Source organism: Cucurbita moschata, unplaced genomic scaffold, assembly GCF_002738365.1.
Source record: "Cucurbita moschata cultivar Rifu unplaced genomic scaffold, Cmos_1.0 Cmo_Scf00003, whole genome shotgun sequence".
In the NCBI taxonomy this organism is placed as follows: Eukaryota; Viridiplantae; Streptophyta; class Magnoliopsida; order Cucurbitales; family Cucurbitaceae; genus Cucurbita; species Cucurbita moschata.
Genome location: NW_019268519.1, coordinates 2,395,724 through 2,412,810, shown reverse-complemented (window position 1 = coordinate 2,412,810; position 17,087 = coordinate 2,395,724). Strand labels below are relative to the sequence as shown.

General features: G+C 34.1%; 3 protein-coding genes across 3 annotated transcripts; all 3 read right to left on the bottom strand.

Moving 5' to 3' along the window:
* On the bottom strand, positions 1-1,116 carry LOC111441057. Its single transcript, XM_023077960.1, has one exon. The coding sequence runs from the start codon at positions 1,012-1,014 to the stop codon at positions 409-411; it is 606 nt and encodes a 201-aa protein (XP_022933728.1). The 5' UTR covers positions 1,015-1,116; the 3' UTR covers positions 1-408.
* Positions 1,117-4,567: 3,451 nt separating this feature from the next.
* LOC111433980 lies at positions 4,568-4,906 on the bottom strand. Its single transcript, XM_023071264.1, has one exon. The coding sequence runs from the start codon at positions 4,904-4,906 to the stop codon at positions 4,568-4,570; it is 339 nt and encodes a 112-aa protein (XP_022927032.1).
* Positions 4,907-5,257: 351 nt separating this feature from the next.
* Positions 5,258-9,371, bottom strand: LOC111440184. Its single transcript, XM_023077480.1, has 9 exons — positions 9,170-9,371; positions 8,874-9,058; positions 8,159-8,340; positions 7,782-8,066; positions 7,637-7,695; positions 7,495-7,531; positions 7,311-7,382; positions 6,464-6,791; positions 5,258-5,785 (listed from the first exon to the last, which is right to left on the bottom strand). Exons 1-9 carry the CDS (start codon positions 9,279-9,281, stop codon positions 5,432-5,434), a joined length of 1,614 nt encoding a protein of 537 aa, XP_022933248.1. The 5' UTR covers positions 9,282-9,371; the 3' UTR covers positions 5,258-5,431.
* Between the last annotated feature and the right edge of the window lie 7,716 nt (positions 9,372-17,087).

Here is a 17,087-nt window from a genome sequence, read left to right as displayed (position 1 = left end):
TTGGCAGACGAAATTAATTTTATCGTTCCATTTGAAATTAGTTCGAGACCAGAGCATTTAGGAATGAATTGACTGTTAAATTTTGAAATTGGTGAAAAATTAGTGTCCAGAAGCTCCACGAATTGTTATCAATGTCGCGGCAACTATATATGTCTTCCATATATTTATATATGCTGCATATACACAAAGTTATATAGGTTCTCTAGTCCAACTCCCGGCAGAAAGGTTTACTGGAGAGGCAACCAGATATGATTCCCATGCTTCGCCTCCGATTCCGTATCCTTTCGCTACGATCGGTAACTGCCGTCGAACCAGTGGTCGGAATCTCCCGTCTTCGTTGACGGGAACTCAGAAGAGGAAAACAGATTAATAAACCAGAGGATATTCGCCAACGTACCAAAATCTCCATCACAAATCATCGGCTTTCGACATGTTCGAAAGCCGGCTCGGTCTCGGACAGAAATCCGCTCGGCGCCTTTGACTATGAGACGAAGGCCGGATGAGGGACGCCAAGGCACGCTTCACTAAATCGCCTTCAACTCCTCCGATTCTGACAAGAGAGTTCGTCATCGCCGATCTCCGCGCGTTGAGCCGATTAGACGAGTAAGGAGTCGAAGGCTGTGACGGAACGCCTTTATGGAGACTACATCTGAACGAACCAGGATGCGTAGTCGGTGAGCACATGCAGGTCCTCTTCTGGTTGCTCTGCCTCTTCACTACTTGATTCCCACTGATACGAGTCGAAACAGAAATCGGCCGATTCGGAGAAATAGACCGGTCCAATGAAAATCTCACGGACGACGCCGACGGAGAAGAAGAAGGTTGAAGATTAATACGAGAAGGAGACACAGATCTACGGAAAAACGTAGGGTTTCTGGTGGAAAAGCTTGATGTAGAAGACGCAAAAGCCGATGAGCCAGAGGACATAGAAGAAGAATAGGAGCCATAGAATCTCCCAGAAGGTGAGAGAGACCTCAGAACCGGCCCACTCGATTTTCTAGAAGAAACCGCCATTGAAGTTACAGTCTAAGGATGAGATAGAGACGAAAGCGGAAGAGAGGAGGAGGAAGAAGGTTTTCTTAGAAGCCGTTTTCGGCTATTCAAATTGGCAAACCTAGCTTTACTCGAGCCGTGTATTTATAGGAGAGACGGGGCGCAATTTCTCGCCACGAACACTTTACAAATATGCCCCTACAGTTGGAAGGATTTATACATCTCACCGAATAAATAAAAATCACTTTTTAAGGAAATTAAAAAAATAAGAGCGGTATATTTAAACGCCACCCAATATTAATTTATATTTTTCATAAATATTGCAATGTGAAATTAAAATGAGAGGCTAGAAGCATAAAGGCAAAACAAAGAAATAAGATAAGAATTACCAAATTGGTGAAAACGCCAAAATGGAAGGGCATTTAAGGGAAAAAGAAAAAAGGAGACGGTTTCATTAGTAATGCTATGGGCTTGCAGTTGCAGTTGCGGCGATAATGTAAAATTATTTATAAAAAAATAAAAATAAAATGGCGTTTAGTCTGACAGTTTGAAAGGCAATTGCCACGTACTAGGAATACCACAACTGACAGCCCATTTCAATTCCACGTACCCCATGTATGTTCCGGTGGGCGATTTTATTATTGAACTTTAATAATCCAAAAAAATTAAATAAATAATTTGGTGGGATTGGAGTGGACATGTGTTCTTGGTGGTCCCCATGGCAAACTTTGGGTGGAGCGTTTCACATGGGAGTATGGCCCCCCTTTTCCTTTTTCTTTTTTCTTTTCTTTTTCTAATGGAAAAGCACAATATTTGGGGATTTATTTGTATGTTTTTTTAATACATAAATAAATTTAAAATTTAAAAAAAAAAAAAAAAAAAAAAAAAAAAAAAAAAAAAAAAAAAAAAAAAAAAAAAAAAAAAAAAAAAAAAAAAAAAAAAAAAAAAAAAAAAAAAAAAAAAAAAAAAAAAAAAAAAAAAAAAAAAAAAAAAAAAAAAAAAAAAAAATCTCACACAAGTCTCGTGTGTTGCTTTTGAATAATTAATGAGGTGGGTATAAATAAGTTTCTGGAGGATACTCGATGATTCTAATATGTAACCATTAAAATTTACTATTAAATTATACTAATATTTCTACATCCTTATAAATAATGTTTTTATTGCGGAACTAATTTTAGATATTAAAATGAAAGATGGTGCAGGAAAGGTTGAAGGGTTGATCAATTATTGGAGTAAAAATGGTGAGAGTGCGTTGGGCGACCGCAGCTTTGAATTTGTTGTCAAATGTTGTACACGGTCTTTGTCTTCTCTAACAGACGCGTGGCTTTGATTTGACTCTGTCTTAGTGGTTCAGCTGATCAATTTTTCCCATTACAATGTCTTAATATGGGACCAGACTTTTTTTTTTTTTTTTTTTTTTAATATATATTTAGATGGAATCATTTTTTTTATTATTGTTATTATTATTGAAATATTGACCGATCATTGTTATGGTTTGATTTGATAGAGATTAGGTAAGTGGTTAGTGACTAATGTGATTAAGAGTTTAAGATTACCGCATCTTAATCAACCCATTAAATTACTACTCTCTAAAATATAAAAATTTCATCTTTTGTGGTTAAGATTTTAATCGAAATATTAAAAATACTTAAAATATTGGTATCGGCCAAAATATGAAGGTTTTGATGGTAAAGTTTAAAATTTTGAATAAATTATTTAAATCAATAAATAAAAATTTTAGGCTTTTTAAAACGGAGAAAGAGAGTAAAATTGGGTGATGTGAACATATTTAAAGTGCATTGCATTGTTTTGAAAAAGGTATTAGAAGGTACGCATAATCAATTATGTTTAAACATGTTTGACATTTTGAATCATAATTTTGAGTAACAATTAAATAAATTCAAAACATGAGTTTTAGACTAATATGTTGCCTAAAATTTGACTTTTATTCCATGCTTTTAGATTTGGATCAATTTTAAACCTATTTTGAAGCTTTAAAACTTTTTTTAAATATTATTATTATTTCAAAACACAACCCTAAATTCACTTAAATAAGAACATATTGATAAAAATATATATATATATATTAGATTTTTAATAATCAATTTATTAAAATAACCATCAAAGTTATTTAATTATTTTTTAAAAAATAAAAAGTGTAAAGAGAGAAGGGGAATTTTGTCACGCTTTATGGGTCTACTTTTGTGCTATGCTTTTGTTGTGGTCTTTGGTCTTTGATCATAAATTAATATCATTTTTTAAAAATAATTAATACCAAAGAAAATACTATTTTTTATTTTTTTATTTGAAAAAAAAAGGGTTTAAGCGACCAAACGTTGATTTTTCTCAAGTTTAGAAGATTCCTATCCCATTTATTTTGGTTTCTTATTCTTCGTTATAAAATTCAATTCCCAATCACATGGGTTTTCTTTCTTTTTTTTTTTTTTTTCTTCAATAATTTTCACTAAAGAATCACTTATTGACTGATTTTTTATTTTTTATTTATTTTAAAATGGAACTCGGAGAAAGTTTGACCAGTTTTAGTGTGTGTGATGGTTTGGCCATTTGATATTCTCATTAAAGCTATGTTGGAATAAGTCAAGTCCATCTTAGCATGCCAAAACAAAATTTCATTTTGTGGGACAACCATGTATAGATGCTCTTTCAAACTTCCTTAGTAATCAAAAAACGTGAGATCTCACGTCGATCAGAGAGGGTTGGAGAGGAAAATAAAATATAGGAAAATAAAATATTTCTCATAAGAGTGGAGTGTGGAACTCTCTCCGTTTTGTGAGGACTATAGATAACGATTGTGAGTGAGGACTATAGATAACGAGCCAAAATTAACAATATCTATAGGTAGGTTGTTTATTTGTTTGGTTCTAGTTTCTTTAAAAAATAATAATAAATTTTGTTCATATTCTAGATATCTTGAGGAAAAAGTTAATATAAAAGGCTGAGTTTCTAGAATATGTTATTTAAAATTGTAATTATGGTAATTGTTATTATTATTATTATTATAATGCTATGAATTTGATCAATTTCCAAAATAAGATCATTCCAACACTTACAGATCTAGCTTAAGGCTTAAGCAAGCAACAGAATATAAATTTTAATTGACAAACATGGTTGCCTTTACTATTTTGATCTCACAAAATCTCGTTATAGCGTAGATTCCATTGAAAACTGAACTCACATTGAAATCAACCATACTCCGAGATCTCTATCAATAAACAGAAAAATTGCTAAAGGAATTTGGAAACACGTCAAATCCGAGCGAGATATGTGGAATAAGTTTTGATCGGATTATGAATTCCTATGAACACAGGTTGATTATTGCGATTCTCCGGTTCCAAGAATCAGAGCGAAAGAAACAGAGGAGAGAAATGTACAAAAACCTAATTTTATTTCAAGAAAAGTTTGTCGAATCAAGATCCAACTTATGCGATGTTCTCTAAAATCTGTACACAAACACTATATTTACCAACTCGTCTGTAAAGCGAGACAGGAAATTCAGCGAAGAGGATCGAAAGAACATTCAGAGCTAGTAAAACCAAAAAAAAAAAAAAATGATTCAAGAAACAGCCAATCCAGTTCCGTGTTTGTTCATCAAGCAAAACCTGGAAGGTCTGGGATGAAAATTCCTCCGCCGCTGAAGATCGTTACTGGACGGCCTGATGATGTGCAGAAGAAACGCCCTCACCGCATTGGCCTTCGCGAACACCGTAAGCTCCAACTGCGCACTGGTAATGGCAGTAATAGATGATGACGATGACCTAGCGGAGGCCTTGCGGCGGTTCCGGTGAAAACTGCAGCGGAAAGAACCGGGATGGGTGGTCGGAGAACAGAGGCACTTGCGTGAACTGCCGACGCTCTGCAATTTGGAATTGACGGATCTAGATTTTGTGGCCATTGAATTGAAAAGTTGGAAAAAGAGGTGAATTCGTTAGTGATCTTGTGAACTGAATTTCCTTTTTGTGAGGGAAACTTGTGGAAGAAGATTCGTGTGTTTGTGTTTGAGGCATTCAAGGGCTTCTACTTTTTCTCTTTTTCCTTTTTCCTTTTCTATTATTATTTTTTCTCTATTTTTATATAAGCCCGTTCGAAGTGTAATTACCTTAATACCCCTGGAATTTCTTTAAAAAAAATTAACTACAACTTGCTTGGTTGGTTGAAATGGGAATTTCGCTAGTTTGAGTAATGGTTGGATGTAATTAAATTTCGACACTTATTCAAAGCTCTCCGAAAATTTGGGGATTATGGATTTTTGAAAACCTCAACTAAAAATTTGAACTTTGTGTCAACAAAACAACGTTCCATCATAATAAACAAGAACCGTTCAAAACTTTGTACAGAAATAAATAAGCACTCACATAATGTTCAAATATAGCTACAAGCATACATGGATGGGCGTTCCTTACAGCGGTGTTCTTCGCTATCACTGGGCGTAATTGCCCTGATGGCTCTTTGTAAAGACGCGATGTCGACGCTCTCTGGCATAGATAACCCAGAAAACTAACGACAGCATCACGGCTGCAGACACCAGAACCAGTCCAACGTAGATCCACTTTGTGTAACGGCGCAACCCAGGACAATAGTCGTTTTGTATGTCTGTGAATGTCTGCCGCACGAACGTGCAATCTTCCAAACTGACCAAGTATGGGCCATACTTGTACAAGCCGAAGGTTACGTTTACTGCAGCTGCCATTTGACTGTAGTAGGTTGGGGTCAGCCGACCAGGAGTTGTACAAATCTCAAAAGCTGAAGCTTCACACACAAAGTTCTTCCAAACCTGCATCAAACAAAGTTCTTCCTCCTTTAGATAGAATATCTGTCACAAAGTTTATATGATACCCAGGTTGTTTTCAACTTGTGCCAAACAAAAGACATACTAAGAGAGGAATCAGAAAAGGAGGGGTACAACTTTTAGTAAGAGAGTTCAGTTTTGACCCGTTATGTTTTGTCGTCAGTCTCATGATTTTAAATCGCGTCTACTAGGAAGTTTCCACACCCTTATAAAGAATGCTTCGTTTTCTCTCCAACTGATGTGAGATCTCACAATCCACTCCCTTGGGGCCAACGTCTTCGCTGGCACACTACTCGGTGTCGATCTTTGGTGTCTATCTTTGATATCATTTGTATCGGTGTCTATCTTTGGTGTCTATCTTTGATACCATTTGTAATAGCCCAAACCCACCGCTAGTAGATATTGTTCGTTTTGGCCCATTACGTATTGCTGTCAATCTCACGATTTCAAAACGCCTCTACTAGAGAGAGGTTTCCACACCCTTAAAAGAAATGCTTTGTTCCCCTCTCCCGTCGATGTGAGATCTCACATGCATAAAGCTATATGAAAGACAATCATGAAAGGTACAGAACACAAACTTTATGGTGGATATAACAGACACTCTACGGGATCTCAAAAAAAAAAAAAAAAAAAAAATCCATTTAATTTTTCAATTTCACTTACCTTAGTAGCATTATGCAGTTCCACTTCACCCGATGCACACGAACGATCAGTGAGGTCTGAATGAAAAGGGCTGCAGAGGATGGGCATTGATGGACCAGATTGATTGAAATAAAAGGGTTGTCCAACATTTGGTGGAAAGTTACGATTTGCAATTCCAGTGATGACATTGTTAACCACAGTAACAAGTTGAAATGCCACATTCTTTGATTGTGCGAGAGTTTCTTGGGCTGTGGCATTATCCACACACGGGAGGATATCATCCAAAGCTGTATGAGCAGTTGGGTTTTGAACCCACTCATTCATTGAAACGCATGTGTCTTCTACAACACTAATGTGTATTGAGATAAGAAGTCAGCAGACAAGCATCGCAGAGGATAGTCTTATCAAGAACAGCTTAAAATTATATACGACATGGAAAAGGCTTGCCTTATCACAAACAGCTTAAAATTTAATACACATCGAAATGTCTAGACCCACATGCATAAATTTCAAGAAAGTTGAACAATCTTCCATTTCAAGTAAAGCTAAAACTGCCAATGAAGCCTATTACCTTTTCACTTTTCACTTTACACTAACAGCTTGCAGATATAAGGAAGAAAAGGGTATGCACCAAAATAAAAAGTTGATTGAAGAAAAATTCTTTACTCATGATAGGCCCTGCCCCACGGGCTAACTTAAGCCAACAAAGGCAACCTCGTCTATTTATGAGTCGTTAGCATCGAATACACGAGGCAAAAAATATAAATGAACGGTCTCAAAACTAGATCCAATGCAGATTATCCAATACGATGGTGCAAATCAAGGGAACATCAAAAACACTAAACAAGTCATAAAGAAACAAACTTACTTATGGAGGAGAAGAAAAACTCCACACAAAATGAATGTGCCAGCAACAAGAATCCAACCAATGATCACCAAGCTGCAGCATCAGGGAACTAAGTGTTCATCACAAGGAATATGTGCAAAAGAATATACGCATCAATAACATAACAAATTTGAATTCATCAGTAAAATCTGAGACGTAAACTTACGAGTACACAAGAGACTGCATCCCGAGGACGGAAAATACTGCAAAGAATTGGCAGAACAAATACAGAAGGGATGAGCTCTATTGCATTTGATAAAACCTTCATGTGTTGTATCTTCTAGTATTAAGAAATATAAAACACTTACAAAAGCCAAGAAATGCCAGAAGGAGCATAATAGCAGCAAGAATTATAAGAGCAAGCCTTCTGTAGTGCAAAACAAGAAGAATAAACCATTAGTATCCAGATAAGCAAGCACCATAATGTTGTCTATGGCGATTTGATCTTCTTACATGTGATTGAGTACAGATTGGATATCCTTTGAATTATCTCCAGTCTTCTGAGAAAGAGTTGTAGCAGAAGAGTTGAGCTTTCTATCAATATCATCGATTTTGCCTTTGACATCTCCAGAAAGAAACGCTGATGCAACTCCTATCTTCTTAGCCGCACTAAGGTAATCTGATACATTACGGAGATTGTCAACAGTTGTTTCAGCTTGACTCACTACATAGTCCAGTGTACTTGTTGTGATGCTGTGAAACTTCCCCTGACCCGTGTACAAAACACCACACCCAACACTGAAAACCAAAAATTAAATTTTGAAGATCAAATTTCTTCAAAACAGTGAATAATATGGAGAAGGACAAGGGGAAAAAAGAAAGACTTTTACATTGCTGCAATAGTAAAGAGGATGAGGAAAATGAGAGAAAGAGCATAAGCCAATCGAGAATATCCATAAGGCTCCCTTCGACAGCAGCAGTAGCATAGGCAGATGAGCATCAAAGACAATCCAAACACAATGAACCAAACCCCAGCGATGACAAAGAAGGGAGCTGCTGTAAAGGAAACAGACTGCAGAACAGGACAACGATGAGAACAAAAACAAAAACCCGAAAGCAAATTAGTTCACAAAATAAACTTGAGAAACAAATTCTTCAAGAACATTTGAAATCACGTTAAAGTTAAACACAAAATCAGGCCAACGATGAACAACAAAGCCTTCAATTAAAACTATCACTATCAATCACAGACCAACTCACAAATCCATAAAGCAGCTATTAAAATCAAAGGTTCCTTCCCCTTCTCTGATTCTGTACATTCTAAAACTTTCTTGCTGACTATCAAGGCAACTATACTGTTTTTGAATCCACGACAGCAGTAATTCCGGGAGGAAAAGAAAAAACAACTAATTACGAACTGAAATGGATATCTGACAACAACAGAGCAAGCAGGAAGGAAAAAAAAAAAAGCAAAGAACTTAAGAAATTCAAAACCCATTGTAAATTTAACCGAAAAGAACAGCAAAACCCTATCGGCAGTGGTTATTCACAATGTATAGAAAGAAGAAGCAACGCGCGCACAAATGAGATTAGAACGGAACTTACAGCCCAGTAATGCTTATTGCGTATATTCCAACCCCCAGTATAGAGCTCAAAATTATTAAGAGGGTCTTTCCTCTGCGTCCTACTCTCAGCCAAAATCAGAGATGAATTATCAACGGTAGCTTCCGCCAGATTCCTCCCCGTCGTCTTCGACAGCTCCACTGCCCGAACCAACACTCCAGGGCTAACTGCTCCGATCAAAAAAAGAAAAAGACAAAAAAGTCACTCAACAAGTAGAAAAAACGAAGAGAACTGGACACGAGATTGACGAAGGGAAAAAACAGGGGAAACTAGAGTACCATGGAAGCGGGAATAATGGAGGTCAGAGCCGGCGGAGATGGTAGAATGGAGGAGAAGGAAAAGGGCAAAGAGAAGAGGGAGAGTGAAGAGAGTTGATCTGAAAATCCGCATAGCAGTGACTGTCGATCACTGCGTTGCAGGCTGTGTTCTAATTCTGAGAGCCGAGAGAGAAAGAAAGCCAGAGATCTGTGGGGCTTGCACGCTTATGTTTAGAGGTTCGGAAGAAGAAATTCACTTTGTACCCAAAATACCCTCGCTTTCTCTCTCATCGTTCTATAATTCCCATGTTTTTTTCCCTCTTTACCCTTCGTAATAATGCCTTATTACTTTAAAAATTAAATTACATTACATTTATACCCTTATCTCTAAATCCTATATAAAATATAATTATTTTAAAATTTTATTTTCCAAATATGTCCCTTCCATTAGTTTTGGTATTAAAAGAAAAATTAAATTTGAGGCTATAAATAATATTTTGGAAGATTTGTTTTAATAATTTCCTTTATAAAATAGCATTAATGATGCAAAATAAATATGCCAAAATCAAACCGGGTTCGTGGGTTTCTTTTGGCTATTAAACAGTTATTACTAAATTAAAATGTGTCTGTATTAAAGGAATGAAAGGTAAAAAATTAAAAAGTAATTTTTGATCCACTTATATTTAATTACCCAATATAAAAAAAATTTGGAACGTCCAAAGTTTAATAAATATATATGTGTGTGTGAAAATTATTTATCGGCACTTCATAAATTATCTCTAAATTTTTTAATTGAAAATTCATAAAGATTTTCAAACGTGTTACTGACCATAAAAATATTTTTAAAATTTTTTAAAAAAATTTAGGAATACGAAAGTTTAAATAAATTATACCCAACTTATAATTAATAAGAGTAAATTAAAGACGTGTGCATTGCATGTGGAGCTTTAAATTTTATTGGTATTAATTAATTAACTAATTAATTAATTGAGGGAGACGTGGGTGGGAAGGAGGAGATGGTAAAAAGGGAAGAAAAGGAAATCGTACAAATTTGGAGCCGCGCGCTTGGCGCTAGCATTTTGTTTTGCGCGGTCTTCTGGCTGCTGGAATACTTTTGACAAATTCCGGTTTTCGCCCTCGTGAAAGATACACGTGTCACAAACCGATTAATTATTTAAATAGGAAATATTCTGATGTGGGACCCACTTGACAGAACAGTTCCGTTCCGTTCTGTCTAACACGTTTGTTTTGTGACGCGTCGTGAACGTGTCCTTGCGCGCACCGACTCCCTGGTTTCAAATTTCCAACCGGATTGTGACCGTTTTATTATTCTTATTTTTAATAAATAAATAAAAAATCTAATTTGTAATTATTAATTAAAATTACCATTTTAATCTAATCCACTGAGTTAATATTTTAACTTTATTGATTATAAATTTAGTTCATTAAAAGAATTTCCATTTTAGCATTGTATTTGATATAATCGAGTAGTCTTTTTCATTGATTACAATGACATATATCTAAGTGGCATGGTTTATTATTTAAAAAATGAAATGATTATAATAAGCTTATATAATACTATAGCAACATAAATTTTATGAATAAAGCATTCAAACTATTCAATAATTAATAATGTCTGCGATGAATGAAAGTAGCTTAGCTGTCAACGTGGGCCTAAAGCATATGCTTTCTTGGATGGGTACCCAATTTGAGACATAATGATCACTTTTTAGATATCAAATATTTCCATTCATACCACATTCCACCTTTCCTTCAAATATAATTTAACTATTTAACCTAACCGTTTGAAGCACCAATCACGTCAATTTTTATTTTTATTTTTATGTGTTTTCTTCACGCACATCATCGCAAATTTTATCTTTATGGTTTAAGTAACACTCGAGTAATCGAGATCATGTCTAACATAGAATGATTCTGAAGATAAAACAACTCAGAGTAACTTAAAAAATAATTGAACGTTAAGTGTGCTGGCCCCCTTAAAATTTTACTAGATACACGTGAGTGAAAACAATTGCATGTTGGAAGGACTCGTGTTTTTCTGTGAGATTAGTATCTATATCGGTGTGGATGCATGGGTATTAAAGTTAATGATTCGATAATTTGATTAAATAATTTGTTAAAATGTGGCCAATGGCATAAAGCACCCATTTATATTGCATAGTTTAATACAAAAGTAAAAGAAATATTGTCACATTTTAGAAATAGTATATATTCTCTCTACCATTCATTGGTTTAATTAAACCTATTTTGACATTTGTAATTTAATTATTATTATTATTATTACATCTGGAACTTTACATTATAGTAGTCCATTAATAAAAAAAATAAAAAAAGTGTTAAAGTAAAAAGACAAAATTTAAAAGCCCATTTGGAATAATCTTTTTAAAAAGCTTAAAAACAAAATTCTAGAAACTAAAAAGTATTTAGAAAGTTATTATTATTCTTTTTGTAATGAATTGCATTATCGAAATCATTTAATTGTTTAAAAAAAGATTTAATGAGCTACTTATAGGCCTGGCCCACTATCCTCCGAGATCTATTTGGGCTTATTATAGGCCCGGCCCACTATTTTTTCGTAGATCCATTTGGGCTTACTTATAGGCCTGGCCCACTACATCTTCCGAGGGCCAAATTCTTTGCGGGCCATAGCCGGAAGTGGATGGGGCGAAATTACGAATTTCGCCTATGGTCAGAACTTTTATGAAAATAATAAATTTTAAAATTTTCTAATCCATCACAGAAGAATTAAAGTTATGTGGCCGTTTAATAAAATATACTTTTTTTATGTTATAAACTTAATTTCACTAATTAGTTGTTTATTTAGTAAAATATTGAGAATGGATATGATCCTATATGTCCCAACAAATATTATGCATTGATTGAAACGTTATTGTATTCAATTATTTAAAGTTTATATAAAATTATAATATAATAATACAAAATAATAGCATAATTTGAATACGATAATAGAAGATCGATCCTTTTGCGTCAGTATTGTTGGGAGATTGGTACTTGGTGGCTTGATCTTCTAACGAGCAAGCTAAGTCCATTGAAGTGAATTTCTTTGAGCATAATGTTGAAGTAATATCGAGGTTTAAATCCTTCTCGCTCCTTTTGCTCGACAAATAGATTTGTTTCTTGATTTTTTTAGTATTACGAATCAAATGAAGGAAAGAGAAGCGTGTAACCAATTTTTAGTTTTATTTTAAAATTCTAGTTAGGTTTCGATGAATTCTATGAAAGAAAATTCAAAACAGATCGTTTCGTAACGTGTAGCTCTATACTGACCTAATTTGAATCCAATAGGGATAATATCATAAGGTTCGAAGTTGTATAGAAAACGCCATGTTAGAGCTAGGAAACCCTAGCTAGGACTAGATAAAGTGTGGATGGAAGAAGAAAGAATGTGATATTATACATAGGGGGCCACTTGGTTACGAGAAGGGCGTACACGTCCATGTGCCTTTGTAGCCTTACACTCCCATGTGAGGATTATAAACTCATAGGTATGGCCTTACGAGAAAGTAGATGTGAGATCTTACATCGATTGGAGAGAGGAACGAGTGCCAACGAGGACGTTTGATCCTAAAGGGAGAGGATTGTGAGATCCCTAATCAGTTAGAGAGGAGAACGAAACATTCTTTATAAGAGTGTGAAAACCTCTCCCTAGCATACGCATTTTAAAAACGAAGCTCAAGAAGAAAAGTCCAAAGAAGACAATATTTACTAGTGGTGAGCTTGGGTCATTACAGTAGAGCAACAAGGGTTGATTTCGAACATAATTCTCTGATAGTTCAAGTGAAGAAAGACGATAGTTTTTCATTTAAAAGACTTTGTATTTAGACTCATACCGAACCGGATGGAGAAGAGGAGAGGTTGACAATAAATACACATCATTCTCATATCATTTATTGCCAAACCAAACCCACACCATTTCACAATTCCACAAGATGTTCTTGTGTTCATCATCCGACCCATATCATTAATACTCATGTTGCATTCTGTTGATATATAGATACCCATCTCATATGCCTGCCACTCTCACTGGACCCATCTTTGAATATCATGTCTTTTGGTTTTAGGCTTCTTCTAAATGCCATTCTTTCAATTGGGTCTCCTTTTTTCTCCTTTATGCGACCAAATTAAGTGGAAAGACGATCATTCTTGAAGGAGCTACCAAAATATAAGACCATCAAATTTGAAGAAGCCTCCAAGCAAAGGAGACCAAGAACTATCTCCATGTGCTTGTCAAACAATGACCCGACAATGTCATTTCTGAATTCCCCTCCTCTTAGTATGTTTTGTAGTACGGTTTCGTTTAGAATTATTACGTGATGCTAGGACGATGCTGCTAGAAAGACCCGACCTATATACCTTCTTCAAGCTTGCATTCTCGCTCGCTTTATTGGATGTCAAATCAAATTTAGGGCAAACTTCGTAAACGAACTAATCTTACCATCTTCATAATAGCTTTTGCATAGTACTCGATCAGTAAACATGAAAGTGTGCTATTTCATCCTTTCTCTCACGCTGGGTCATAGGTAATGTCTTGAAAAGTTGAGACAAGACACGTGAGAGAAAGTTGCATTCGATACGTTTTCCAAAACTAAAAGAATATATTTTTCAAACTCTACTCCTCCCACCATTCAAAATCATCGTATTTAAAAATTACGAGCATTTTTTGGTCTAAACATTTGGAAGAGGGTGTATTTAGGCTTATAATATTGGTTATTTGTTAGGTTTATAAGATTGAATTAATCGAACGCAAAGTATATATATGTGAATGTTTGATTAATCCACCACACCTAAATGGTGTGAAAGTTATCTTATTTATAATCAAATAAATTACAAGGATATGGAAATAGTACTAACTGGAAATAACAAAATATATACGAAAAAGTATAATTTATTACTAAATATCCTTAACAATAATAGCATATGCTTTTTTGTTTTTGTGACAAGAAAGATTATTCGTTTGATTTATGGTGAAAGCTTATGTAATGAGTTTGGAGATGACAAAGATTTGTTACAGCAGACAACATTTAATAGAGACCCAACCACTTTTCTGACAAGGAATAAGACATCTACAAGTTGCATTTGTCGCTAAGTTATTGTTCATATTTTTATCCAAAGTTACCTTTTTTGTTTACCCAATATGTTTTTTTTTTCGTATTATATGGTCACAAAAGAATTATTTTATGCCCATCATATCCCAAGGAAAAAAAAACAACATTTAAATTTGTAATCGTGTTACTCTATTTTAAAAATATAATCATTTTTATTCTCGTACTTAGTTTAAAAAACTAAACTATAGGAAATAATTTAGAGTTTTATTACAAATTATATATATATATATATATATATATATATAAAATGATTGTGAACCATACAAAAATATTAGTAGATAGTTGACGTGTCAGACCCAAAGATCTTATTTTTGGAACATGTATCTTATCGATTTTTGCAATTGACTCGATAAATGTGTCGGGTACATGAAGAAAATACCTAGAAAAAAAATCCAATGGTAAAAATATTTAAATTTATCCATAAAACTAAGAAGGTAAAAAATATCTCTATCTTTGTTCCGACCATTCATATAGGCAGGGAAATCTCACCTCGGGACGCTAACGGTAAATTTGTAATTTGAAGGTATATTGCGGTGCTTATTACACTAGTGTGAATAGAAAACAAAACAAAGAAAAATCCAACTTATAATAATAAGATTTTAATGTAGATTTTCGAATTTAAATATATATTTTTTCTTTTATTTATGAATTAGATTTGAGAAAGGATAATTTGTACTTTTTTTTTCTTATTTTATTATTATTAACTCATAAGTATATTTTAATGTTGTTTGTGGTCTTTTTAGACCATTAAATTGGAAGTTTGGAAACTTTAGGTAGAAAAATTAAATATAAAGTCAAGAATTAAAAACATGTTATGGTTTGACCAGACATTAATCCAAAAAATACGTATGAGAAGGAGGAGAAGCATGGTTTTTATTACATTATTTTGTTAAGGTAAAGTACATATTTTTAAAACCCAACATTATATCATATAGTTAGTTATAGCTACCACTTAATTTTATATTTCAAACATCCAGTTTCTGAGGAACATGTGCTGTCGCTTTGCCGGCACCTATATCCTTCCTCCCATTTCCACTTTGTTTTTTTTTTTTTTTTTTTCTTCTTCTTTAAATACCCATATTTTAGAAATTTATTAAAATATTTTAAATTCTAACAAATTTCTATATCACTTTCGATATTTTTTAAAAATAAGACAATAATTTAACCCAAAAAAATTATATTTTTGTGCTTTTTGGGTTTAGGGTTTGTGCCAAAATATTTGTTTATTTAATTTAATATATGAGCTTCTCATTGAGCATGTTACATAAAAAGAATAGGAAGGGAGGTGGCTTAATTGGATAGGTTCCTTGATTGAATAAATATTTATTTTAATATATACTCAAAAGAGATAATTGAAAAGGAATAAAAAAAAGTACATTACATTTAATTTAAAAAATTAACAAAATTTAATACATATTATGTCATTTTTAGAACAAAAATACGTCTCGAAATTGGGTTTATAAAGTAGAATATGCTTCTAATATTACAATCTTATAGATTCTTCATGAATAATAGATACTTTATTTTAAATTTTGAGGAAAACATATTTATAATAAAATTTAAAAATGAGAAAAAGAAAATAATGGAGAGAAATTGTGGGACACGCGCGTCCGGTCCGGAAGGTGGGGGAAGCAGAAGCTGAGCGTGGGTATGGTGGAGATGGGGTGGCGGTGCCTGCATGGCGGATATGCCACGTCATTAAAAAGTGGGGCCCAAGATATGGACGTCCACGTGGAGAGACCATGGCACCACGTCGGTAAATGCGGTGAATTATAGTTGTGCAAATTGGTGTCTTTCACCGTTTGTCTAGTCACCCTCGCATGCAATGCATTAAATCTGATTGTTCCCCAACACATGCCTTTCGACCCCACTAACCCCTTTCTCTTAGTTGACTACGTGGCATTTCACCCTCCAAAATGATTTCAAAATTATTAAAAAAAAAAAAAATCAAGCTATAAAATTTATTACTATTTGAAATCTATAATCAATTGGCACATAAAACTCCAAATCAATAAAGTTTAATGCATTAAAAAAAAAAAACCATAATTGAGGTATAATCTTGTATCAGCCTTAGGGGTATATTTCGTTCCCTCTCTAACTAACGTGGGATATCACAATTCATTCTTTGGGGGCCAACATCCTTACGGGCACACCAAATGGTGTCTAGCTCTAATACCATTTTTAATAGTCCAAAACTCACTGCGAGTAGATATTGTTCGTTTTATCAGCTTCACAGTTTTGAAACGTGCTTACTAGAGAAGGGTTTCCACAGCTTTATAAGAAATGTTTTATTCTATTCTCGAACCAACGTGGGATCTCACAAATCTCAACGAACAAGTTCAAATCTGAATTCCCGACCTCCAAATCTGCATTATCGAGCTTACATTCTTCCATACACTATCAATCTAAAAAAAAAATACACTAAAAAGTTAAGAGACTTTATCCATTAAATTAAGTTGTTTAAATTCATATATAACCTTGATTTTGTCATTAAGTGAAGGATTGATGAAAAGATGTATGATTGTTCATACACCGATGGCTAAGGGCATTTGAAGGCTATGATCTTGCACGTGATAGTGCCTCTATGAAGACAGGCATCTGATTTGATGAATCATACAAAACGGCATGGTCCTACAATGAATTATAGCCCCTTGATTCGATTAATCATTCTAAATGGAATACAAGAAGAAAATAAGAAGAAAGATCCCAATCGAACCTTCAAAGTTTTTGAGAAGTCATGAGAAAATGGGACCCTCACACTCCATATATATATATAATATGAAGCCTCAATT

Bases quoted from the DNA above. Each gene is read 5' to 3' on its own strand.
- LOC111441057 (XM_023077960.1), bottom strand. From the start codon at position 1,014: ATGGCGGTTTCTTCTAGAAAATCGAGTGGGCCGGTTCTGAGGTCTCTC.
- LOC111440184 (XM_023077480.1), bottom strand. From the start codon at position 9,281: ATGCGGATTTTCAGATCAACTCTCTTCACTCTCCCTCTTCTCTTTGCC. The intron at 9,059-9,169 runs GTACTCTAGTTT...TGATCGGAGCAG, and splicing joins CCATTATTCCCGCTTCCATG to TTAGCCCTGGAGTGTTGGTT. The intron at 8,067-8,158 runs GTAAAAGTCTTT...TTTGGTTTTCAG, and splicing joins CTCTTTACTATTGCAGCAAT to TGTTGGGTGTGGTGTTTTGT.
- LOC111433980 (XM_023071264.1), bottom strand. From the start codon at position 4,906: ATGGCCACAAAATCTAGATCCGTCAATTCCAAATTGCAGAGCGTCGGC.